At 41.8% G+C, this 21,761-nt stretch overlaps 3 protein-coding genes and 1 long non-coding RNA gene across 9 annotated transcripts; 2 read left to right on the top strand and 2 right to left on the bottom strand.

Moving 5' to 3' along the window:
- The first annotated feature begins 337 nt into the window (after positions 1 to 337).
- Positions 338 to 1,518, top strand: LOC141838702 (uncharacterized). 2 transcript variants are annotated; one of them, XR_012602661.1, is made up of 3 exons: positions 338 to 556; positions 690 to 809; positions 1,165 to 1,518. It is a non-coding gene; the product is annotated as an uncharacterized LOC141838702 (long non-coding RNA). The 2 variants fall into 2 exon arrangements; XR_012602662.1 differs by having other exon boundaries at positions 338 to 576.
- Positions 1,519 to 1,685: 167 nt separating this feature from the next.
- Positions 1,686 to 4,895, bottom strand: LOC141838697 (protein ALTERED PHOSPHATE STARVATION RESPONSE 1-like). Its single transcript, XM_074726252.1, has 5 exons — positions 4,055 to 4,895; positions 3,515 to 3,690; positions 3,116 to 3,339; positions 2,616 to 2,946; positions 1,686 to 2,269 (listed from the first exon to the last, which is right to left on the bottom strand). The coding sequence occupies exons 1-5, from the start codon at positions 4,893 to 4,895 to the stop codon at positions 1,817 to 1,819; spliced, it is 2,025 nt and encodes a 674-aa protein (XP_074582353.1). The 3' UTR covers positions 1,686 to 1,816.
- A 1,494-nt stretch (positions 4,896 to 6,389) lies between these two features.
- Positions 6,390 to 18,921, top strand: LOC141838696 (cationic amino acid transporter 1-like). 5 transcript variants are annotated; one of them, XM_074726250.1, is made up of 7 exons: positions 6,390 to 6,807; positions 6,894 to 8,200; positions 15,231 to 15,415; positions 17,100 to 17,226; positions 17,297 to 17,398; positions 18,376 to 18,458; positions 18,571 to 18,921. In XM_074726250.1, the coding sequence occupies exons 1-6, from the start codon at positions 6,390 to 6,392 to the stop codon at positions 18,427 to 18,429; spliced, it is 2,193 nt and encodes a 730-aa protein (XP_074582351.1). In that variant the 3' UTR covers positions 18,430 to 18,458; positions 18,571 to 18,921. The 5 variants fall into 5 exon arrangements, with proteins under 5 accessions (XP_074582351.1, XP_074582352.1, XP_074582349.1 ...); XM_074726248.1 differs by lacking the exons at positions 6,390 to 6,807; positions 6,894 to 8,200 and adding an exon at positions 12,108 to 12,267 and having other exon boundaries at positions 13,215 to 15,415; XM_074726249.1 differs by lacking the exons at positions 6,390 to 6,807; positions 6,894 to 8,200 and adding an exon at positions 12,108 to 12,267 and having other exon boundaries at positions 13,115 to 15,415; positions 18,376 to 18,455.
- A 61-nt stretch (positions 18,922 to 18,982) lies between these two features.
- Positions 18,983 to 19,933, bottom strand: LOC141838699 (photosystem II 10 kDa polypeptide, chloroplastic). The gene is made up of 5 exons (XM_074726254.1): positions 19,713 to 19,933; positions 19,582 to 19,640; positions 19,418 to 19,473; positions 19,303 to 19,355; positions 18,983 to 19,233 (listed from the first exon to the last, which is right to left on the bottom strand). The coding sequence occupies exons 1-5, from the start codon at positions 19,873 to 19,875 to the stop codon at positions 19,139 to 19,141; spliced, it is 426 nt and encodes a 141-aa protein (XP_074582355.1). The 5' UTR covers positions 19,876 to 19,933; the 3' UTR covers positions 18,983 to 19,138.
- Between the last annotated feature and the right edge of the window lie 1,828 nt (positions 19,934 to 21,761).

Genomic DNA, 21,761 nt, shown 5'->3' with positions numbered 1-21,761 from the left:
TTATTTTATGTATTTTAAAAAAAAACATGTTTAATTGGTTTAATTAGCGGATCCGAAATTTAACGGATCATTCTTCGGCCCCAGCCCGGCCCGGCCCATCCTCAATTGGTGATGGTTCCAACTTGCTTATGTCACGTGCAGACTACGTGCGCATCTAGAGTCCACCACCCGATCCGTATCTGGTCGTTTAGTAGGCTGAAACAACCAAGTCATCCGCTCAGCCAATAGGAGTCGCGTTTTAGATGTTTGGTGTCTTGAGCATATCACGGGATCAAATGACGCATTAAGCTTCCGCTTCGAGCTAGTTTGTCGCTTTCCCCCTCGGACGTGGCCGGCAAAGCATCCAGGTTCGCTTTGGAGCTCGCCGGCATCCCTAATGCCGCCTCCTTGATTAATCCGATGGGGCGCTGAATTCCTTCCAAATCTCACGGATCTTCGGTTCTACCTCTTCGAGATGGCGCGATTTGGTGGATGGATTCAGTTCCTGATCTCCTTCCTCCGAGTTCTGATAGAGAGGCCCGTTCCCGACGCGGTTCAGCTCGCTTTCTGAAGCTAGGTGCGATTCCCTTTGTTATGGTACTATCTGATTTGGTTTCCCTCGTCGTTTGTTGACCGATTTCTCGATTTAAATATGAGATTTTGTGGTTCGCTGAAGTAAACAATTTGTGCGTTTTGCTTTTTGGGCGTAGGTCGCTGATTAATTAGATGGCCTGGTTTGGTAGCTGGATTCGATTGGCGATCTTCCTCCTGCGATTTTTTACGGAGAGGCCCGCTTCGAGCGAGCTCCTACTCGTCATCTGAATTCCAAGGTAGGTTGAATTGGGCGCCTTGATCTCTGTATTTTGCATTCCTTTCCTGTATCTTATTGAAGTTCTACAATTTAGAAGTTTTGCTTCGTTCTCTCTTCAAGACGTTATTTTTCAGACTCTATCGTTTTTGGTTCAGCAATGATTACTGGATTTCAAAGTCCCGATTTTTTTCAACAATCCATCAAAAATTTTACATTTTTCCAGAGATCAAAGATTCTGTTCACTTTTATGAGAATTTAAATTCTCACTGCCGTTTCCGTTTATTTGTTTGTCATTGATCGTTTCTCACGAAGTACGTAGTTCTCAGAAATCATTTGTTGGATCGTAAACCGTGATCTCTTTCCTCTTCTGGCAGATGGTTGAGCCAAACACTCGAAGATACAAACTCAGAAGCTTAACGCAATACTCAGAAATTTCAGTCTGCAACAGACTCAAATATCAAAAATCCTACAGCGATGGAGAACCAAACTAACAACACTCTTCGACTTGTAATCAAGTTGCAAATTTGCTTTTTTGTTTAAATGTAAAACGGAGCGAGTGTAGTTGAGGCCAGAACTAGCCAGTTTACCAGTTAGTAAACAGATTCCATGGCTAAGATTGTTGCAAGGAAGATGGCAAACCCTAGTGAGTGATTTTTCCCGTCCTTTTGGGTTGTAATGCTCTAATTTACTCAAGTTTTGTGAAGTGAACACTGCTTCCATCTTTTGTTAGAAAAAAGAGTGTTTATGAGAATTTTGATCTATGAATTTGAATTTATAATAGAGCATTTTTTCCTCAAAACACACCCTACATATTTATTATTTTCCAAAACATACCCTCCAAATAGACATAGTAGAAGCCTAGGAAGTAATCAGAACTGAAATTTTGTGTGCATATGAATAACGTGGTTTAGCAACTTTACTAGGCAAATCTAACAGTGCAAACAAGACCTTTCTATGAAGCACCTATCTGTAATGAACTCAAAACCAGAAGTTATGCTTGCAGTGCCCGACATGTCGGTAATAGCTTCATGGATGCAAAGGTGAACCATTCTCTGAAAATCCTATGGCTTCCATCGAGCCGGTAATGCCCTCTAGAGCCTGCACACACACACCCGAAAACCCGACCAGAGCCTGAAACACATTGGGGAGGCTGGTCTGCAGATTGTTCAGTGTCATTGCCCGGCTCTTCCGAATGGATTCCAAGTACCGTGCCTTTTCATCCTCCAACCTCTTCCTCAAAGCATCGAGTTTTGCATACTTAGTCGACGATACTAGTTGGTGATTCACCGGAGGGCCTTGGACCGTCTGTTGGATGATATGCTCATCATTGTGCTTCTCTAGCGAGCACAGAGAGCTTAATTCTCTATCCAATCTGCTCTGTAGTCGGTCAGACTGCTTTCGCAAGTTGTGCTCTTCAGTGTGTTGAAGAATGATAGAGCGAATTACCGATAGAAAACACTTAATTGCCTCGGCTGCTACCTGTTGAGAGGAACATAAAGATAAATTTAGTAGTTGTTTTAACCTATTAGTTAGACCTCAGACAACAAGCAAGTTCTATGTCTCAGTTATTAGAAATCATGTAGAACTTCCATCTAAAACGATATCACAATGCCTGTATCAACCATTTTGAACAACTTTGAATACATCAAATAAAGTTTTCTTTGGTCATCCTATCAATCCAATTTGTCTATTTATAGAACCTACTTCTAATTGTTCTTCAAAATATCCCTATCATCTCAATTTATTCACTCATTTTCTATCCATCAGGCTGTTTTTATTAATTAATGGAACTTTATGAATAGAAGAGTGTGAGAACTAACATTACCTTATCAGGTAGCCTATCAAGAACTCTTTGCAGCTCTTCACAATATCCGCGGATCCCGGTAGTTGAATCCATTAGTTGATTGCTTTCAGGAAGGGCCTCAGTAAGCCTAACCCACTGGTTGAGCATGTGCAGATACGCGCGCTGACAACGGAAGAGACTGCAGAACGAACTGTACCACGATCTCACCTCTGCTTCAAGCTGAGATATAGCGTGACAAAGTGAATCAGTTGTTGGATCGCTGCCGAGATGGTTTTCTAGAAGGTTGGCTTGTTGAGAGACATGGTTTTGCACTTGATGGCATTCATACATTGTTCTCCACATCTTCATCAGCCTTAAGAAGTTTAAAATGGACAAACAGAATCACATTACTACCAATAGAGTTTATAACATAAATGGGAAGCAAAGATTAACTCAAAACACTTAAATTAGTTTAGCATCATCAAGCAATAAACTCAAACTTCTAAGTTTCCAGTTAAACAATGGGCATATTCCTAGCTTACCCGACTGCGAATTCAATTAACTGAGGGAAAAGCTCTTCATCCCTAAGCTTTGATATGGTTAAACATGTTCCGTTTATCGACTCCTTTAAACAAATCATCCGGCATTGCAACTCTTCAATGTCTGAGCGAGTTTTCTGAGTTTTCACAGAATCATACTCTCCAGCTTCAAGTTTGCGCAGTAGTAAGATTGTCCTCTTATGCTGGGACTTGGCAATCTCCTCATCCTGGAATTAGTAAGTCAATTGATATGATGTGAATATCTAAAAGGAATCATGCTTGGTTAAATTACCCCTATAAACAGATAAAGTGCTGTGTAAAGAGAGGATGACTAATTTACACATGGATAGATTTTCTTCATCTGAAAGATAGATCGAGGACTAACTGCAATAGCATGTTTACCTTCACTTGCTTATAGAGCTTCTGCTCCTCGGCGAAAATTTTTTCGAGTGTCGTGCAATGCTTACCGGGACTAGAAGCATTACTCACACCATGAGCATCTCTGTGAGAATGAGAAGATCGAAAGGACCAACTCCATGACAATGCACTTACTACCTTGGCAGACTTTGAACTCTTTCCTGAAAACATATAGGACAACAATACCATTTTACCTACTGAGTTAAACAAAACCAGAGAGAAGAAATTCTGTAAATTAATTCCTTAAACATGTAATCAGAGGCTTCTCCTATCTTCTGTGTGGCTCAATTCTTATCGAGTTATCGAACAAAGCAGCCTAGACATCACAGAGAACTTCTGAATGTAATTCACAATGTTTGAGCAAGAAGTTTACTTCTGATCGCAGATTCGTTCTCTAAAGACTATGAATTCATTCTTTAAATAAGCATTTAGATAACAGTAGTAAGGTGGGAAACAATGAACATATACAGAAGTGAGCATCATGGGCAGCTGCAGCATCATACAAAGAGATGAGGTAAAGATTACCTTTCCTCCTTTCGATATCCCAGGGACGACAACAGCTGCGATTTGATTCTAGAACAACTGCAACATCCTTCCCTCCGGCAGCAGCTTTCAGGAAATACTCATCTACCTCTTTTATGATCCCGGCCAATGTCTTCTTGCTCCTCCACACCACCATCCCCATGTCTGTGTCCTTGGTTATCCAACTCACCACTGACGAATTGTCGTCGGCCAACTCCTTCAATGTGCATTTGTCCTTCACCGTATTCAATGTCACAGCACAGGCTTCATCTTTGGGGACCGCCTTCTCTTCTTCCTCCACCTCTTCTTCCTCCTCCACGAACTCCGACTTGGTCTCCTCCCAGTCCTCTTCTTCGACGGCAGCCTGAACGAGAGTTCCTGAGTCCTTCTGAGGCAGTGGAGAGGAGAAGCTCGAGGAAGCAGGTGGGCTGAACGGATCCCAGAACTCCCAGACAGAGACGGGCACGGTAGGCGGAGGCGTTGAGCAGCTCTGGTCGTCTTCTGAATCGCTGGAGTCCTCAACGGAACCCTTCTCCTCCACTGCCTCCTCCGCCGCGATGGGACTATAACTGGGCGGCGGCGGTGGCGAAGGCGGCAGAGGCGGCGGCGGGGGAGGTGAGGGGGGCAATGTGAGGTCGGTGGGGGGAGTACCAGTAGGGACCATCGTCTCAATCTCAGTAAACTGCCGAAGAGTCGCGCCGGTGTTCCTCAAGGACTGGAGGTACGCCATGTGAGCGGCGGCAAGCTCCGCCCGGCAAGTGAGAAGTCGCTTCATCAGCCTCCGCCGCTCCTTGCATCGCCACACAACTTCGTCCACCTCCACTCTCGAGTACGTGCAACCCATTCCGCCGCACAAAAAAAAAAACAGTAGAAAAGGGAGGGGCAATGTATCAGATCTTTGTCTCGATTACTCAACGACTTCGCCGGAAAACAGCTCAAATTCCACAAAAATCAAAACTTCACCAGCGAAATACTAACAAAGAAACGAATCCGCCGTCCCAACTCATACCCAAGCTACCATTTCTCGGGAACGGCAACTTTAGCTTGAAAGCTAAGCCAAATACCTAATCGAAACTAGAACCGACAAAGAGATGAAGCTAAGGGGCTTTATTTCACCGATAAGGGGCGAGGATAGGGGAGGGAGCAAGAAACGAGGACGCGAGGTTTAACCAAGATGAGATTTTGCTTAGACCAGAACGCTCCTCTGCGCCATATAGTTGATGATTGCAGGAAGAGACAAGAAAGGAGGCGCAGCGGCGGCCTGCTGCATGCTCTGTCAGTCGCAGCTCCCTGTCGCCTTTCCCGGTCGCCCCTCGCCTTCCCTTCCCATCTGCTGCAAAGACCGCCAAAGCAGCGGCGGCCTGCTGCATGCTCTGTCAGTCGCAGCTCCCTGTCGCCTTTCCCGGTCGCCCCTCGCCTTCCCTTCCCATCAAAGTGCGTCGTAGGAGAGAGAGAGAGAGAGAGAGAGAGAGTTTGGTGAGGTGTGGTACTTCGCTTTAAAAGCAGAGCTAGAAAACAATGTCGTAGATTTGTAGCGGAGGATCAAACATGTTAGAGGTTTAACAGCACAAACAAGAACAGGCGAGGAGCGAAGAAGAGAGTGAGTCATCGATCACAAATGCTGCGAGAAAGAACCAAGTCTCATTATTGTATTGTATTTTTATTTTTTAAATATTAATTTCCCTAATAATTAAATATTTTTATTCAAGGACAATAAAAATTTGATGATTTTAAAACTTAAAGTAACTTTTAAAATTTTATTCTAGATTTACCTAAATATATAAATGGATAAAAATTGTTAAAAAGAATATTATTTTAAAAAAAAGTCAATATGTACAGTTAATTAATGACCTCTTTTCCATTTTTATCTGTAATTAATGCAAGAAATAAATTCATGATTATGGCAGATTATGGCAACAGATCGAGAGCTGGCGGCCGAGGGCCAAAATTAGTATGGCTCATATTTTATGTAATTATTAAATACGGAAAAATGGGATTTTAATTAATAATTAATTCATAAAAAAAGTTATGAATTGATCTCCGAGCAAGCGAATATCATCGTATTAATTCCATCGAGATTTGACCAGGGGCCGTTTGAACCGGGCCGGAATCTAGGCATCTCGATTTCTATTTATAGCAAATTAACTCTCTTCGTTTCCGATCGGACCCTGAAGCCGCCGTCGTGCTCCCCTTCGATCTCCTCTCCTTTCCACATTTCCTCTCCTGTGTTCTTCGTCAATCGCTCTTCTGCAGGTGCGTTTGATTTTAATTTTCGTGAGTAGTTTTCTACGATTTGTTTGTGACTGAGAAGTAGTTTTTTTTTTAAAGGTTTTTGGCAATGGAAAGTGTTTTGGAAACCGAGGAGGGTCGGAAGACGAAGAGGCGGTGGTGCTCTTGCAGCAAGGACGACTTCCTGCCGGAGGAGTCGTTCCAGAGCTGGGCTAGCTACAGAAAGGCTCTCGGAGAGACGGGCCTCCGCCTCAAGGATCGGATCACGGCTCGCTCCGTGGACAAGTTCGAGATCACCGAGATCAAGGCCCGAAGCGGAAACGAGATGAAGAAAAGCCTCTCCTGGTGGGATCTCATCTGGTTCGGGATCGGCGCGGTCATCGGCTCCGGCATCTTCGTCCTCACCGGCCAGGAGGCTCGTGATGCGGCTGGGCCTGCGGTCATCCTCTCCTACGTCGTCTCCGGTGTCTCCGCGATGCTTTCTGTGTTCTGCTACACAGAGTTCGCCATCGAGATCCCCGTCGCCGGTAAGATGCCGCTCTTCCTCACCCGCGAATCGGCCCTGTTTTAAAGTTGAACGTGGATTGAAGATCCGAGAATAAACTGTGGTCAGGTGGTTCCTTCGCGTACTTGCGGGTGGAGCTCGGCGACTTCGTGGCCTTCGTGACGGCCGGCAACATCATCCTGGAGTACGTAATCGGAGGCGCCGCCGTCGCTCGTTCGTGGACGTCCTATTTCGCCACGCTCCTCAACCACCACCCGAACGACTTCCGTATCCACGCCACCGGCCTCGCCGCCGATTACAGCCAGCTCGACCCTATCGCCGTTGTCGTGATCACCTTGATCTGCATCGCTGCTGTGATGTCCACAAAGGCGTCCTCCCGCTTCAACTACGTGGCCTCCATTGCCCACCTCGTCATCATCCTCTTCATCATCGTTGCTGGGCTCATTCAGGCTGACACCAAGAACCTCACCGCCGACTTCGCACCTTTTGGCGCGCGCGGCATCTTCGCGGCCGCCTCCGTGCTTTTCTTCGCCTACATCGGCTTCGACGCCGTCTCCACCATGGCGGAGGAGACCAAGAACCCAGCGAAGGATATTCCGCTGGGGCTCGTTGGGTCGATGGTCATCGTCACATTGTGCTATTGCTTGATGGCAGTCGCGCTCTGCCTGATGGTGCCCTACTACCAAATCGACCCCGATGCGCCTTTCTCGGTGGCGTTCTCCGCCATTGGCATGGATTGGGCCAAATACATCGTTGCCTTCGGCGCGCTCAAGGGGATGACGACGGTGCTACTGGTGTCAGCCGTCGGCCAGGCACGCTATCTAACCCACATCGCCCGTACGCACATGGTGCCCCCATGGCTGGCGCAGGTGCACGGCGCCACCGGTACCCCCATCAACGCCACCGTAGTTATGCTCGTCGCCACCGCCGTCATCGCCTTCTTCACCTCCCTCGGCATCCTCGCCAACCTCCTCTCGATCTCCACGCTATTCATCTTCATGCTCGTCGCCGTCGCCCTCCTCGTCCGCCGCTACTACGTCGCCGGCGAAACGACTGAGGCGAACCGGAAAAAGCTCGTGGCCTCCATCGCGGCGATCCTGGCGGCCTCCCTCGCGATGGCGTTGCTGTGGGCCACGGTAGTCGAGTGGTGGCTCTGGTACGTGGTGGCGCTCGTGGTGTGGCTGGCGGCGACAGGGTACTTGTGGTGGGCAGTCCCGCAGGCGAGGACGCCAGAAAAATGGGGCGTTCCTCTGGTTCCGTGGATACCTTCTGCGTCCATCGCGATCAACATCTTCCTACTCGGGTCGATTGACGGGCCGTCGTACGTGAGGTTTTCGATATGGACTCTACTGCTGCTCGTCTACTACTTCTTCTTCGGCCTTCACGCGTCCTACGACACGGCGAAATCCTCCGCCGCCGCCGCCGCCGGAATGGGAGTTTAGTCATTGCGTTTTTTCCCTCCGATGAAAAAAAAGGGAGGGAGTGCGTCTGGCTGAATAATTTATTTAGGATTACAAACTTATTGTTAATTGTTTATAGACATATTTTTTACTGGGAAATTTATTTTAAAAAATTTTAAAAAAATAATGAAACAAATAATTTCACAGCGATGGACGCAGCCGTGAAAAAAATAATTTGTTGTGAAAAATCAACAGCAGTGATTTTTTAATCGATCGAATCAACGGCCAAAAAGGATCGTCCTTAAATTTACAGTTCGTTATCCGCTGTGCCATGAATTCCACGAGACAGCCAACGAAACGCGAAATGACGGTGGTCCCGCGCTCGTCGTGATCTGGAACACGTTAATTTGAATAAGCCAAACGGTTTGCTTCCTCTTCGTCGTTCTCCCATCACGAAACTTGCTCTCGTTCGCCTCCTTTCTCCCTCCTCCCGACTTCCTGATCTCGCTCAGATGATTGATTCGTCGTCGCTCTCTTCCGCCTCCGTCTCCGGTCGCCGCCGCTTCTGCTCGGTCCGATCATGGCGTCGGTAATATCGTCTTCCTTTTTCGAGCATTCTCGTGTTTTCCCCCAGTCGGTTGCCCTTATTCCGGCGATTTGTGAGGGTTGGTGAATCTGCAGCTCTTATTCTATGAATCAAGTTACTTTCCCCTTTTCTAGATGCAATTTTATTACATTCTTGTGGATCATGGGTTGCGGCTTTCAAATGTGTGCCTTCGTTCTCTTTTCCGATATAGAAATACTCATTGCTCCGGCTAAACATCGCAGATGGTTAAGCTACCAGTCAATGAACCATCCGACGCTTGCAATCCTGCGACTGGACCGGGCGAGGGACTTCCGAAGCGAGCCGACGTCGAGGGGTTCTTGAAATGCACTCACAAGAGAGGTTAGACTGGCACCGAAGGATCCCGACACGCCACTCCGACGCTCAAGTTAGAGTTTCGATGAGGAGCAAGAGATCAAGAACCAGTGAAGAAAGCAGTGAGAGAGTTTCAGAAGACGGACCTCTTGCATGGTGGTGATTTACTCCTTTTATAACCAACCTTAGGGTTCCGTACGCGAAGTCGGCCGCTGTACGCCTCGGGCCCATACACAATTACAGAAAGGACCTTCATTCTGTCTCCTCTGTTTCTAGCTGTGTGCATAGGGGAAACACGTAGGGGAAGCTCGAGCCTGATTCCCCATATCTTCCTTTTGGTAGTGCGTGCAAGTCACGAGATTAGAGGAAGAAGCCACGTATAACGACGTAATGCGTCTTTAATACGGTGGCATAGCAAGGACCGATGTCAGGGGAAACCATGCTTACACTTCTGGCTGGCACATGTCTCTTATAGCAGCAACATCTAAGACTAGCGTCAGGGAGTCATAGTTGAGGCTACAGCCTAGCTAGCCTGACAGAGGTGGGGTGGTCGGGTTCGTATATGGAAGTGAGATTGACTCAAGGAAAACATCCAGGAGGAGTCGCTCGTCAAGACGTCAGGAGGTAGGACGAGAGTCCCCTTTTGGCGAGAACGGCTGTTTGCTGAGACGTCAGGAGGCGAGACGAGAGTCCTCTTTTGCCGAGAGGGGTTGTTTGTCGAGACATCAGGAGGCAGGACAAGAGTCCTCTTTTGCCGAGAGGGGCTGTTTGCCGAGACATCAGGAGGCGAGACGAGAGTCCTCTTTTGCCGAGAGGGGCTGTTTGCCGAGACGTCAGGAGGCAGGACGAGAGTCCTCTTTTGCCGAGAGGGACTGTTTGGCGAGACGTCAGAAGGCGAAACGAGAGTGGCGATGGCGAACCGAGACGAGGCGAACGCCATAGGCCCAAATGAGACAAGGGCCACGAGTGACACCACGACCTCAGTTTTGACCCTGGGGAGACTTGGAGAAGAGCCACGTCATCCGCCTTGACTCCCCGCATCACTCATGTTAGCCCTAATTTGTTCGGGGAGAAACAAAAAGAGATAATTTAACCCTAAATGACGGTTAACATTTCTCTCTTTTGGCATGCAGCAGGGGAATGGTCATCCGCTGCCCAAATTCAGAGAATGGGATGCCAACAATCCTGCCTCGGCCGAAGGGTTCACTGTTATATTTACCAAAGCTCGGAATGAAAAGAAGACCAGCAATTCTAATCCCCCAGCCCCAACAAGAAATGATGTAAATGATCTCAAACCAGAATCACCACACCAGAATCCGAGAAAAGAGTGTAGGCAGCCCCCAGGGCAGAGCTGAGTTGGTTATGACGCAGCAGAGTTGCAGAAGAGGACAAGGATTCAAATCTTGGCGAAGCCAGACAATACCCTCCTGCGTCGTGACCAACTACAGTTTCTCGATTTACTTTCTCACAGATGGTCGTGAGGGCGATCGTGTGGGGCCGCTAAAATGGCGGATTCCACCTTTTGCAGAAAGAGTGTATGCATCCTCATCCTTTTTACCTAAAAAATGTCTCTTCGTACAAAGTTATCTAACTATTTCCTTGCAAATGAACTTGAATCCAGAAGAAATTGTTTTGCTGCTGACTTAGCTTTGGAACATAAAACAATGGTTTGAGCTAATACTGCTCCTGTTTATTGCCTGATTCATGACAAATGAGTACAATTAGAATGATGACAACATAGGCTTCCGGACTTAGCTTTGGAACATGAAACAACGCACGAGATTTGCTCAGTTCGTAATCCAACGGCAAGAATTGCGACTACGGAGTTCCCAACCGGACCTCCGGGGTGCTCCTCCTGCGCGCGGAGCCCATCGCCCAAGCGGCCCTACTCCCTGAACCGTTCCGGCGGGCGTGGGCGACGTAGGCTACCGCCGCCGCCACCGCGAGAAGTGCGGCGCCGACCGCACCGAAAGCCACGCCGGCGGCGAGGAGGCCCGTCCTCGGATGGCGCCGCCCTTGCGGCCCCGGAGGAGCCACCTTCCACGTCACGTTCTGCGCCTCCGGGAGCGCCTCCTCCTCCGGCCGGGCACGGAAGAAGGCAATCATGGCAGGCGACGCCGGCCCTGGGTCCTTCTGGTTCGCGAGGCCGTGCTCCGACCGACGCACGTCGTGATCCGCCGTTCCGGAAGCGCAGATCGCCAGCAGACACAGAACCACCAAGCGCTGCGCGCGGCCTCGTTGACTCCCCTGGCTTTTCTGCGCCATCCCTCTTCTTCCTGCTTCGTAAGGCCAAATCCAAAGCGATTTTTCTCTTCTAGAACGCAAATTTTCAGCTAAGATTTCTGTTAATTCTTCAAAGTTACTCTTCGACACAGATCTATCGTGCAAAATTGCAACTTTCCAAGCGAAGAACGATACCAGTGAACTGAGACTCCTGAAACGAAAACAGAGACTCAAAATTAAACTGCACTATACCTTTAATGTCTTCTTGCCTCCTTGCTCTTTCCTCTTCGGTTTCGGGAGTGGAGTTTATCGGCGTCACGAGATGCCTTCTGGTCCCAGATCAAGTCTATTTAATCGTCTGGTAGAAGAGGATCTACCATCTACTTCTTCGGTTGCAATAAGAACAATACAAGGTAGCGGAGGATGCTAAAGATTGGACCAGCTTCCATTACTGCAGTGCTGGGCCACAATGATGTTTGTATAGAGAAAAAGGAGACAGTAAACAAGGGCATTTATCAGAGATTGTTTAAAACTAGTTTCAGTATTTTCAGATAAGTGTCGTGTTGCTGTTCCTGAAATAACCATTTTTAGTAAAAAAGAAGATGAAGTAGTGTGGGCGAGGGGTAAATTTAATGTTTTTATGGACTTATTTGACAAAGGTCCACAAGGGCATATGTTGATAATGAGAAAGTATGGATACCTTGCGGCTAAAGCTCACTCCTCCCGCTCTATTTCCTCGCTCGCTGTCTCACTCTCGCCTCGCCGTAAAGGCCTCTTTTTTCCTTCGTCTTCTTGTCCTCTCTGTCTCTCTCTCTCTCTCTCCTTTTACAGCTGCGGAGATCGATCGAGCTTTCTTCAAGGATCGGCTTCCCGTCGTGGACCATTTCCGGAGTTCCTACTCTTCTCGTCTTGCTCCGACACTAGGGTTTCGTGCGAATCGGTATGCGCCCTTTTTTTTTCTAGTGCATTCATTATCGCCGGGTAATTTATTCCAGGTTTCCTTTTTTTCGCTTCTGGTTTCGGATTCGAGTCTTGTTGTCATTTCTGTGGTTTTGATTGTTGGCGGTTTTTCTCGTGGTAAGTTCGAATTTTGACGTAGTTTGAGGGAAGGGAACTACCAGACTCCATCGTGTCAGTAGTTGGTTGTCGTAATGAATTCAAAATTGGGTTGTGATTAATTGATCTTCCTTTTTGTTCTCATTTTCGCAAGGTTTGTGATTATGATATGTTTTCTGAATGATGCTTGTTTTTGAAAGTTTAGGCTTTCGACGACTTGTGTCTCTGCTGTATTTCAGCGTCCCGCTTTTTTATGCTTATCATTTGTTTCCCCAAATTTAGCAGCTTTTGTGCAGCTAGTGGATTCTATGGTTTGGGTCTCAAGTCACTAAGTTGGAACCCCTGTTGCAATTTTTCTGCTGGATGATTCATATTGTAGGTCTTGCAATGATGTTGAAGTCTATTTTTTTTACTAGTGAGTTTCGCTGACATTAAATGATCTGGGCGTTTTGGTTGGAGCAATGTGTTCATCCTTGTGATTTTGCTTTCTTACGCTCTCTAGGAACCTGGCAAATATGGTTTTCAAGTAATTAATGGATGATAGTGACCGTATCTTTGTTGGTGTGATTTAAATTTGTTCCTCTGAGATGGACATTTTGATCCATGGAAGTGGTTTTCTGCGTCATTGGCTTTGCATTGTAGACAGAATACATCTTCCTTGACTCTTAATATTTGGCACCTTTTCTTTTATAATCTGTCCAGTTCTACAATAAACTTGATCTTTGTTACAGGAAATAAAACAAAGTCTCGAACTAAGCTCAGCGCCATCTTATTTCTTATATAAAATTTCTGAATATCAAGTGCTCTTCTAAGTTCATCAACCATTTTCAGCGTGTACTTGGTTCCATGGAGAATGAAGTTTTGGAGTCAGAGAATGGGCTTTCAGTTGATCATGCATCATTATCAGATTACAACTCAGATGCAGAAATTAGCCTTGATAATGCTGCATCTTTGTGCGAGAAGTTTCTACTTGAGGAGGCAGATTCTTATTTTGATGACATGCATGTTTGTCTCACTGTCTCAAGAATGGTAAATGATTCTGTCATCAGAGGGATAGTCCATGCAGTAGAAGCGGAGGCAGCTGAGAGAGTTGCTTTAAAGGAAGCAGAGCTATTGGCTATGGAAAAGAAGTTGCAATTATGTAAATCAAATATGATTGAAGAGAACTGGTTAGACATGAAGATTAGAAAAGAAACATCAACCCTGGAGAAATTAGGTTTCTATCAAAACTATTTGGGTGAAAGAGTGGAACTGGATTGTGTTGTTTGTCTTAGTGAATTAAAGTTGTCGCTACAAGATAATCTTACGAGGCTCAAGGAGGAAATTAAGGACTTGATAGATTTCCACATTTTACCTAGACCAGAAGTTTGTCCAGCAGATAAGGAGTTCTGTAACATTCTTGTGCATAAGTTGAACGTTATGGATGGTTTTGCTGATGCATTGAAAACATTAAATGTTTCAGTGCAACAGCAAATTGATACATTCCTTTTTTTGAAGGATATCATAAGTGAGCAGGAGTGGGAAAAGAAGTTTCAACAAGAAGTCATTGCCATTGTGCTCCAGAGTCGAATAAAGGAACAACAAGATGATTTTGAAGCAAATCTGTGTAAGCAAAATGTTCTTGTAGACACATTTATAGATAAGTGGAAGAAAACTATGGATCACCTTTCCACTATGCGCCAAGAGCTTGATGCTATTTCTACATCATTACTGAACTCAGAGCCAGGGTTAGCATTGTCACACCATAGTCCTGCTGTAGATCTGTCAAAAGTAACAATTGCTGATTGCCCACAGCTGAATCACCTGAACAAGGATGGACAGATTGCCTATTTTAGAACTGAAATAGCCAAAATGAAAATACAGCATGAGTTGGCATTGCAAGAGAAAACAGAAGAATTGTTCACCCTTAAGCGTGACTACCTTAAGGAAAAGGGATCTCATGCTCATTTTAAGAGAGACAAAGAGAATGAACAGTTAAAGAAGAATCTCCTTAGATTTATATCAACATTGGATAATGTTCTTTTAGAGAATGATGAATTGCCACTTGTTCAGATTCATCAGAACACTTTACTTGGTCTGAAGCAGAGGTTTGATGTTCTTCTGTATGAAAATCAACAACTAATAAGCTTGTTAGCAGACAAGAAAAAGGAATTAATGTGCATTACAGCACAAGCTCCCAATGGCATGAATCAATCAGCAACATTTTCAAAGATAGACAGAGACTTCTTGGAGCAGAGAACAATGTTGAAGTGGGATGCGGAAGATGTGAAATTAGACAGCATAATTAGAGAAGAAATACAAAATATTGTATCTAAAGATTTATCTAGTAAACTTGAAGTTGAAATGACGCATTTAGACTTGGAATTCAAGATAGCACAGGACATAACACAGGACATCTGTTTCAGCTTGTATAGAGAGTTTCTAAAAGATGTCATTTCTAGTGTTAATCCATTGATGGAGCAACATCACAAAGAGAAAGATTATTTCGCAGCAGCAGTTCTGGAAAAGGAGAAGGCATTATCTTTGAAGATGGAAGAGAATAAAAATTTGAAACAAAAGAAAGAAATGTTATCAACATTGATTAAGGAAAAAGAGGAACTTTTGTGGTGCTCTGATATAAATATAATGAGGCAAAAGGAGGAGTTGGACAAGGTAGGCAGTGAGATCAATATACTAAGAGGCCAACTTAGCGATCAATCACTTTGTCTTACAGCTACAAAGGAAGAAAATGACTCATTGAAAGCAACATTGGCTGAGACATTGAAGCAAGTTCAACAGTATGAAAATGAGTTAAAAGATGTGACTCAGAACCATAAGGATGCATCTCATATTATAAAGGAACTAGAGAAACAAAGGAAATCCCTCCAAGGCCTTGTTGTAGAAAATCAAATGAAACTAGCAACATATGGTGCTAGAGAACAGGAACATTTGAAGTTCATGACGATTGTAACTAGTTCTATATCAGTGTTATCAGAAAATGTTTTGCAACTTGAATGCAGATTGGCAAACAAGCTGGGGTTTTATAAATCAAGGTGATTTTACTTTAATTTTTACTAGGATATAACATATCTTTTTATAAAGTTTTTAGTAGCTGTAGGACGCCTGAAATGTCATCCTGCTCCTTATGGGTCAATAGTGAACAAGAAGAGATGCTGAATCATCAGTATTTGGGATTATCCCAATTCTTTAGAACTGATTGCATGGATTTTAATCCTCCATTGAGCTCCATGCAAGACTATCTCACTAGAGTTTCTTCAGTTTCTTTCTTTTACACTTTCCATTCTAATTGATTCAACTTGCCTAACCATATTTTTTTTCCTTTTAAACATGTTAATCCAATCTCAACCCATTTTCACTTATTTTTTCATCAATTAGAAATTCAGAATTATATATAATTTCTCTTTTAATAATATTTTTTAAAAATTTTTTCCTAGTAACTATGTAAATCTATCTTGGCATTCTCATCTTTGTTTTATCAATTTTTTATACATATTTTGTTTTCATAATTGTTCCACTCACCGACTCTTTATTCTATTAATGATATCTTCATTAATATTTCCTTTTAGTTAAATTATCGATTCAAGATATCGAAAACTCTTTTTTTAGAGTAATGTCCATCCATCATAATTATTCCCTTGATTCTTTATATTTTATTGAAATTAGATTTTGTATATTCAGTCTTTGTTCTGAGTAACTTAAATCTTTAGTTTCTAAAGTTTTTCTCCAAAATTCAAATTTTAGTTTAATCTATTTCCACTCATCAATTAATGCAACATCAAAATAACATACAAAAGGAGGACGTTTATTTGGATGATTGGTTCCTTCATCTAGTATAACATAAAGGACACTCAAGAAATCATTTGTTACACTTTATTGTTATACTTGTCCTTTATCAACATGATTACTAGTATTTTTTTCCTTCTCTAAGGCTCACCGCAACACTTGTCTAGTGACTATCATATTAATGCACATGTTGCTGTTCTTTTGTACATGCAACCGGGTTAATTATTAGAAATGTTTATCTCATCTTCTTTTCTCCACTCATTAATACTTTCTTAAGGTTTTATGATATGTCTCATTTATTAGAAAATTTTGCTTCATTTTTGGCATCTGCTTAATTCAATTTTCTTTTTGAATAACTTTGCCAACCAGGTTATAGCTTGGACTCAGGACCTTTTCATTTCAATAGGAATAACATCTAAACTTGCACTTTACAATTTTTTTTTTCATTTTCTGTGCTGTTTGTGCCATCTGAACTTGCACTTTTACATTTTTTTCATTTTCTGTGCTGTTTGTTTAACCTAATTTGATTTATTCATGCACAAATCTATTATTCCTTAATTTATCATAATTTTTACCTCCAAAATCTGAATATGTGAAGAGTACTCATTAAATGGCTTATAAAACTAAATATTTCCATTTTTTAATTGCCTTATCACCCTAGGATACTCTACATTTATTTATTTAACTATTTGCTGTAATAACTCTAGTCTAAGCTTTAGATCACTGAATAATAACACAATTGTGAACAGTTCAGGAAGTCCATTTCCTGGCCATTTCTAGTTCATCCAATTTTCATATCCTACCTTTGGGCGTCTCTGCATCAGACCAAAAAGTTAGGCAATACATATTAAGATACTTCCAATGATTGATCTGATTTTGCTTGTGAATGCAATTCTATGATATGATAATGTAACATTCTTTTGGTGCCTGTAGGTTGGAGGTTATCATCCATCAATTTAGTGACCTATTTCAGCTGGCTAACTTCCTTAAAAATAGGGCTTGCTGGTACCAGCAAGGATTTGAAAGAAAATGTTCTGACCTTCAGAAAGCAGAAACTGAGGTATTCAACTAGAGAGTGCTAATTATGTATACTTAGAGAACGTGCTTCATATTTTTTGCCTGCAACACAGGTTGATCTTTTGGGTGATGAGGTTGAGATTCTCTTACGTCTTCTTGAGAAGATATATGTCGCACTTGAACATTACTCTCCTGTTTTACAACACTATCCTGGGGTAAGAGGAATACTTATCCTATCTGTTTCTTCTCATTGATTTGATGCTCTGATAATTCTTACAAGTTCTGTCCTGAATGTATTTTTAATCTTAGCAGAAATGGGAAATGAATTTTGTCGTTGAAACTTCCATCTTTTTAATTTATGGTATTTCTGCAATCACACCATGTAATCACTTTCCCTTGTGGTTGGGATTAATACTAACATTGTTTGTTTTGTTAATAATGATGATGGTTAATATCTTAAGCTTACTCTTAACCTTCATCTATTTATTCAAACTCACTAAGCTATCCGACTATACTTTCTAATGAATTACTGCACTTACTGCTCTGTCGATATAGATTTGTGTTAATATCATCTACTGCATGTCGAACTCATACATGATTATTTGTATATTCTGGCCAATGCTTTCTTGCTTTTCTCATATATAAAACAGAATGAAGTGTACACCCACCTTACTCAGCTCAATGATCAAATAGTGCGTTATGGTTCTTTTTGCACTATCACTGCTATTGAGCTATGATGACATTAAAGAAATGCTGCCAAAATAAAAATCAATGTCCTCAATGCATATTTATGATATTTTACCATTTGGGGTAGCTTACATAGCCTATGTTGTGATAAAAAAAACTTACACCTTTTTTTTTGTTGGAATTATGTTGTAAGATGCTTTAAATTGGTGACATATAAAAATGCTGCTATTGTTAAATATCGTTATAGAATAACTGATGCAATAAAGCATTACTCTCTAGATTAGGACTGCTATTGTGACTTTAAGTAGAGCACAGAATGGAATAGCAAAACGTGATATAAATAGCACAAATAAGATTTTAACTTTTTTTTCTCTTCAATGTAGCCTCAGAGAATAGGATCGATCTTTTGGCCGTAGAAATCCATGAGTCCATTTAAGAAGATATTCTCTCATATTTGTTTTTCCTGTTAACCTATGACTAACGAGAAGTATCTTCTTTCTAACAGGTAGTCGAGATTCTGAAATTAATCAAAAGAGAAATGAAAAGTAATTCCATCTGAAGGAGTCGTCTATTTCCTTATTTTAGGTGGCGAGTGTGCGATCCTTTTTCTTTAAAGTTGATATCATAGCAATTTTAGTGCTTCTGAAACTAACACTTGATCATCAAAATACTTTCTCCAATTTCACTTTTAATTCCGTAGGTAACTTTTGACACTGAAGACAATCTGTGCTGGTTTCTTTGCTTCAACAACTCTGGAACCAAATGTTCTTGGATTTTCCATGTATGAAGCTGTAAAGCAAAAGTTAATTTCCAGATCGTAGAGCTCCAGAAGTCAGTTCCCGAGACCAGCGTGCTTTGAATAATCAATCAGTTTTTGTTCTAACGTGAAGCATTAATCCTTTGGGATGCTTAACTCTTCAATTTTGTTTTTCTTTTTTGTTTCCTCAGAGAGTAGCGTAGATTACACTTTGAGAAATGAAACAGATGCACCACTGTTAGTAAACTCCTACCTGCTAAGTTGTGTTGGATGCTCTATGAATAAAAATATACAGATCAATCTTTCTTTTAACAATTATCGTCTTTAACATGATATTGCAACAAAAGCTCATGTCTGAATTGTAATAGATTTATGTAAAGTATTTATTATTTCTTTTTAAACTTGTAAACTGATATTGGGCAAAGGAGACTTATTACAATATTAAGTGGATGGGCGAAGTGTATTGGAGAAGCATATTACAAGCTGAGAAGCTTCATTTAATTATTTAATTTTACTGCGCGAGAGCACTGGTGTTGTACACGAGCAGAGCGCCGCCGGCGAGAACTCCGGCGAGAGTCACCGCCCAGATCAACAGCCCCGTCGATCCTGCAAATTAACAGGTTCATGTAAAACTCTCACCTCGACATTTTTACAACTCGTGTTCTCTTGAATTACCTCCAACGTAGACTTCGCCACTGGGAGACCAGTCATCTGTGTTGAAGATTGGGCTGCAACAACACCATTTTGTTAGAGCAAGACATGAAGAAGAAGAAGAAGAAGAACAGAATACCTGTAGCCGTCAACGTTGGCACCGTACTTGTCCACAAACTGGTAAACACCCTTTCCCTGGATCGAGATTCATCATCAAGATCAGATTTTTTTTTCTTTGTTTTTCATACTGAATATGTATAGAAAATATATACAGTGAGGAGTTTAAATCTATCTAACTTTCACCTTTTGCTTTCTCCCAGATGCATCGAGGCCACTAGGCAGAGCCATTCCTCCATTGATCCCTGCAAGGTTTGGTCCCCGAGTCAGTAAAAGGTTTACTGAAAGCTGCTACTGAACACAGTGCGATCACTGACCGTAGGGCTTGTCAGTCTTGAGCTTCCCTGCCTTGGCTTCGACCTTGAAGCGCGAGGAAGATGACCTGCCTACGAGAGCAGGGACGCCGTTGACTCGGAGCCTCTCGAGCGACGGTGGAGCAGGAGCCTTCAAGGCCGAGGAAGACATCAACGAGGCCGCCATTGATCTCGAGCTTGCAGTCTCTGCTCTGCTCTGTCTACTCTACTCCTCTCTCTCTCCATGCCTTTGCGGATTAAAAGATCTGGAATGGGAGTTGGACTGTTGGATTGTGTTCTGCCACGTGGCGCGTTACCCGTGGCTGGTTGATTCCTTCATTTGCCAACATTATCTTACGAAGGATAAGGATGAAAGAGAGTGGAGGGTGATTTTTCGTGATAATTCAAAAAAAAATATACAAAAATAATGCTGCATTTTTTTTTTGTGGGGAGGATAAATTTGCGTTCCAAATTTGGAATTGGTTGGGATATATATCACTATTTTTTCAAGAATTAAAAAGATTTATTTTATTTTATTTTTGATAATTTAAGTATGCTCGATTAATTAATTTTGACGATAGACAATCTTTTTTAATTCAGTAAGATTTATATATATTTAGTAATCGACTTTTAAAATATTTGTCCAAAAAATTATGAATGTCTATGTATTACTTTAAATTTTTAAATAATCTTGATATTTATATAAATTTGATTAAAGATGGAGCAAAAAAAAAAAAGAAATGATGTTTGTTTTTAATGGGAACTTTCAGTTTAAAATTTTTCTTCTCGAATTCTTATTTTTACCCAACCAATCAAACGACCGATCTAAATCTTATTGTAATTTTAATTAAAATTGATTTATGTGTACAATTTTGATGCAAATCTAATTAAGTATGGAAGATAAATCCAATATAATATTTTACTAAGTATTCAAATCAGACATTATTGGATTGATCAAGAAGAAGAGCAATTCTAGAAGAAAATTTAAAGGACTTTCTTTCGATTAACAATGGAATCGGCCGTCGTAAATTGATGATTATCTTATATAGTGGAAGATTCTGAGTGAAAAAAATCATATCCTGTGTAAAATTATCAAACCCTTTTCTCGCGAAGAAGCATAGAAAACTAATTAGAACCATTAATGAAGATGTATGATGATTTTATGACTGCAATTAGGAATAATTATCTATTTTAACAGTGTACACTTACAGGTAATTACCTTTTTAATATGTATGATTGGAACGAAATAGGATTAAATTGCAAAAAAAAAAAAATATTAAGTCCTTTATTCTCATTATTCAGTTAAAACTGGAAATTTAAATAAAATCAAAATAAAAAAATTAACTTGCTCTATTTTTTTAATGAAATTAATTTGATATTATATCGGAAAATATACCTAACTTTGCCGACAACTATTATATCCAAAAACAGAAAGTAGAAAGACAGATAGAAACAATGATGAATACCAACTATTCTTCAAAAAACACAATGATAAATTTGTTAAATAGTTTTTTGGAAAAAAAATTCAATCAACTTTTGGATATGCGTTAACGTTGAATTTAATCGAAAAAATTTGGATTGAGCAGACACTGAAGTATTCATGGGTAGAAAATATCCTTACAAGCGAAAATATCGTCATTGAAACGATCTTACAGGGAAAAATTATGAGAATCAATTGCCGATATTGAATTTACTTTTGGGGACGATGAAAAACTTCGTGGAGCTCGGGCAATCTAATCCGAGACATCCCTAATCAAATAGCAATCAACTACCGTTGACTTTCCATAAGTCTCTATTTAGCGACTCGGTCAACTCTATCCAATTAGATCCCCTGTCGGACACGGTGCTGTTGCAGCACAGCGTTTGAATCATTCCTCTTCGTTTTTTTTATTATTTCAAACTCTATTTTAATCAAATAAAAATGAATTAAAATATTTAATTGGATTAAATGTTTGTGAATAATAAAGTATCTCCAAATTACAAGTTGGAATTAATTTCTTCCCTAAAATTAAGATACTTCACTAAAATGTAAATAAGAACAGGTAATAAATCCGTTGTTATTTATCGTATTTC

The sequence above is a fragment of the Curcuma longa genome, chromosome 11 (assembly GCF_044706935.1).
Source record: "Curcuma longa cultivar G26 ecotype Majalengka, Jawa Barat chromosome 11, ITB_CL_G26_1.1, whole genome shotgun sequence".
Taxonomy (NCBI): domain Eukaryota; kingdom Viridiplantae; phylum Streptophyta; class Magnoliopsida; order Zingiberales; family Zingiberaceae; genus Curcuma; species Curcuma longa.
This window is presented reverse-complemented; position numbering and strand designations above follow the sequence as displayed.

Bases quoted from the DNA above. Each gene is read 5' to 3' on its own strand.
- LOC141838697 (XM_074726252.1), bottom strand. From the start codon at position 4,895: ATGGGTTGCACGTACTCGAGAGTGGAGGTGGACGAAGTTGTGTGGCGA. The intron at 2,947-3,115 runs GTAAGCTAGGAA...AAACTTCTTAAG, and splicing joins TTAATTGAATTCGCAGTCGG to GCTGATGAAGATGTGGAGAA. The intron at 2,270-2,615 runs GTAATGTTAGTT...TCCTCTCAACAG, and splicing joins TTGATAGGCTACCTGATAAG to GTAGCAGCCGAGGCAATTAA.
- LOC141838696 (XM_074726248.1), top strand. From the start codon at position 13,230: ATGGAGAATGAAGTTTTGGAGTCAGAGAATGGGCTTTCAGTTGATCAT. The intron at 15,416-17,099 runs GTGATTTTACTT...TGGTGCCTGTAG, and splicing joins CTGGGGTTTTATAAATCAAG to GTTGGAGGTTATCATCCATC. The intron at 17,227-17,296 runs GTATTCAACTAG...CCTGCAACACAG, and splicing joins TTCAGAAAGCAGAAACTGAG to GTTGATCTTTTGGGTGATGA.
- LOC141838699 (XM_074726254.1), bottom strand. From the start codon at position 19,875: ATGGCGGCCTCGTTGATGTCTTCCTCGGCCTTGAAGGCTCCTGCTCCA. The intron at 19,474-19,581 runs GTGAAAGTTAGA...ATCTCGATCCAG, and splicing joins CATCTGGGAGAAAGCAAAAG to GGAAAGGGTGTTTACCAGTT. The intron at 19,356-19,417 runs GTATTCTGTTCT...GTGTTGTTGCAG, and splicing joins GCCAACGTTGACGGCTACAG to CCCAATCTTCAACACAGATG.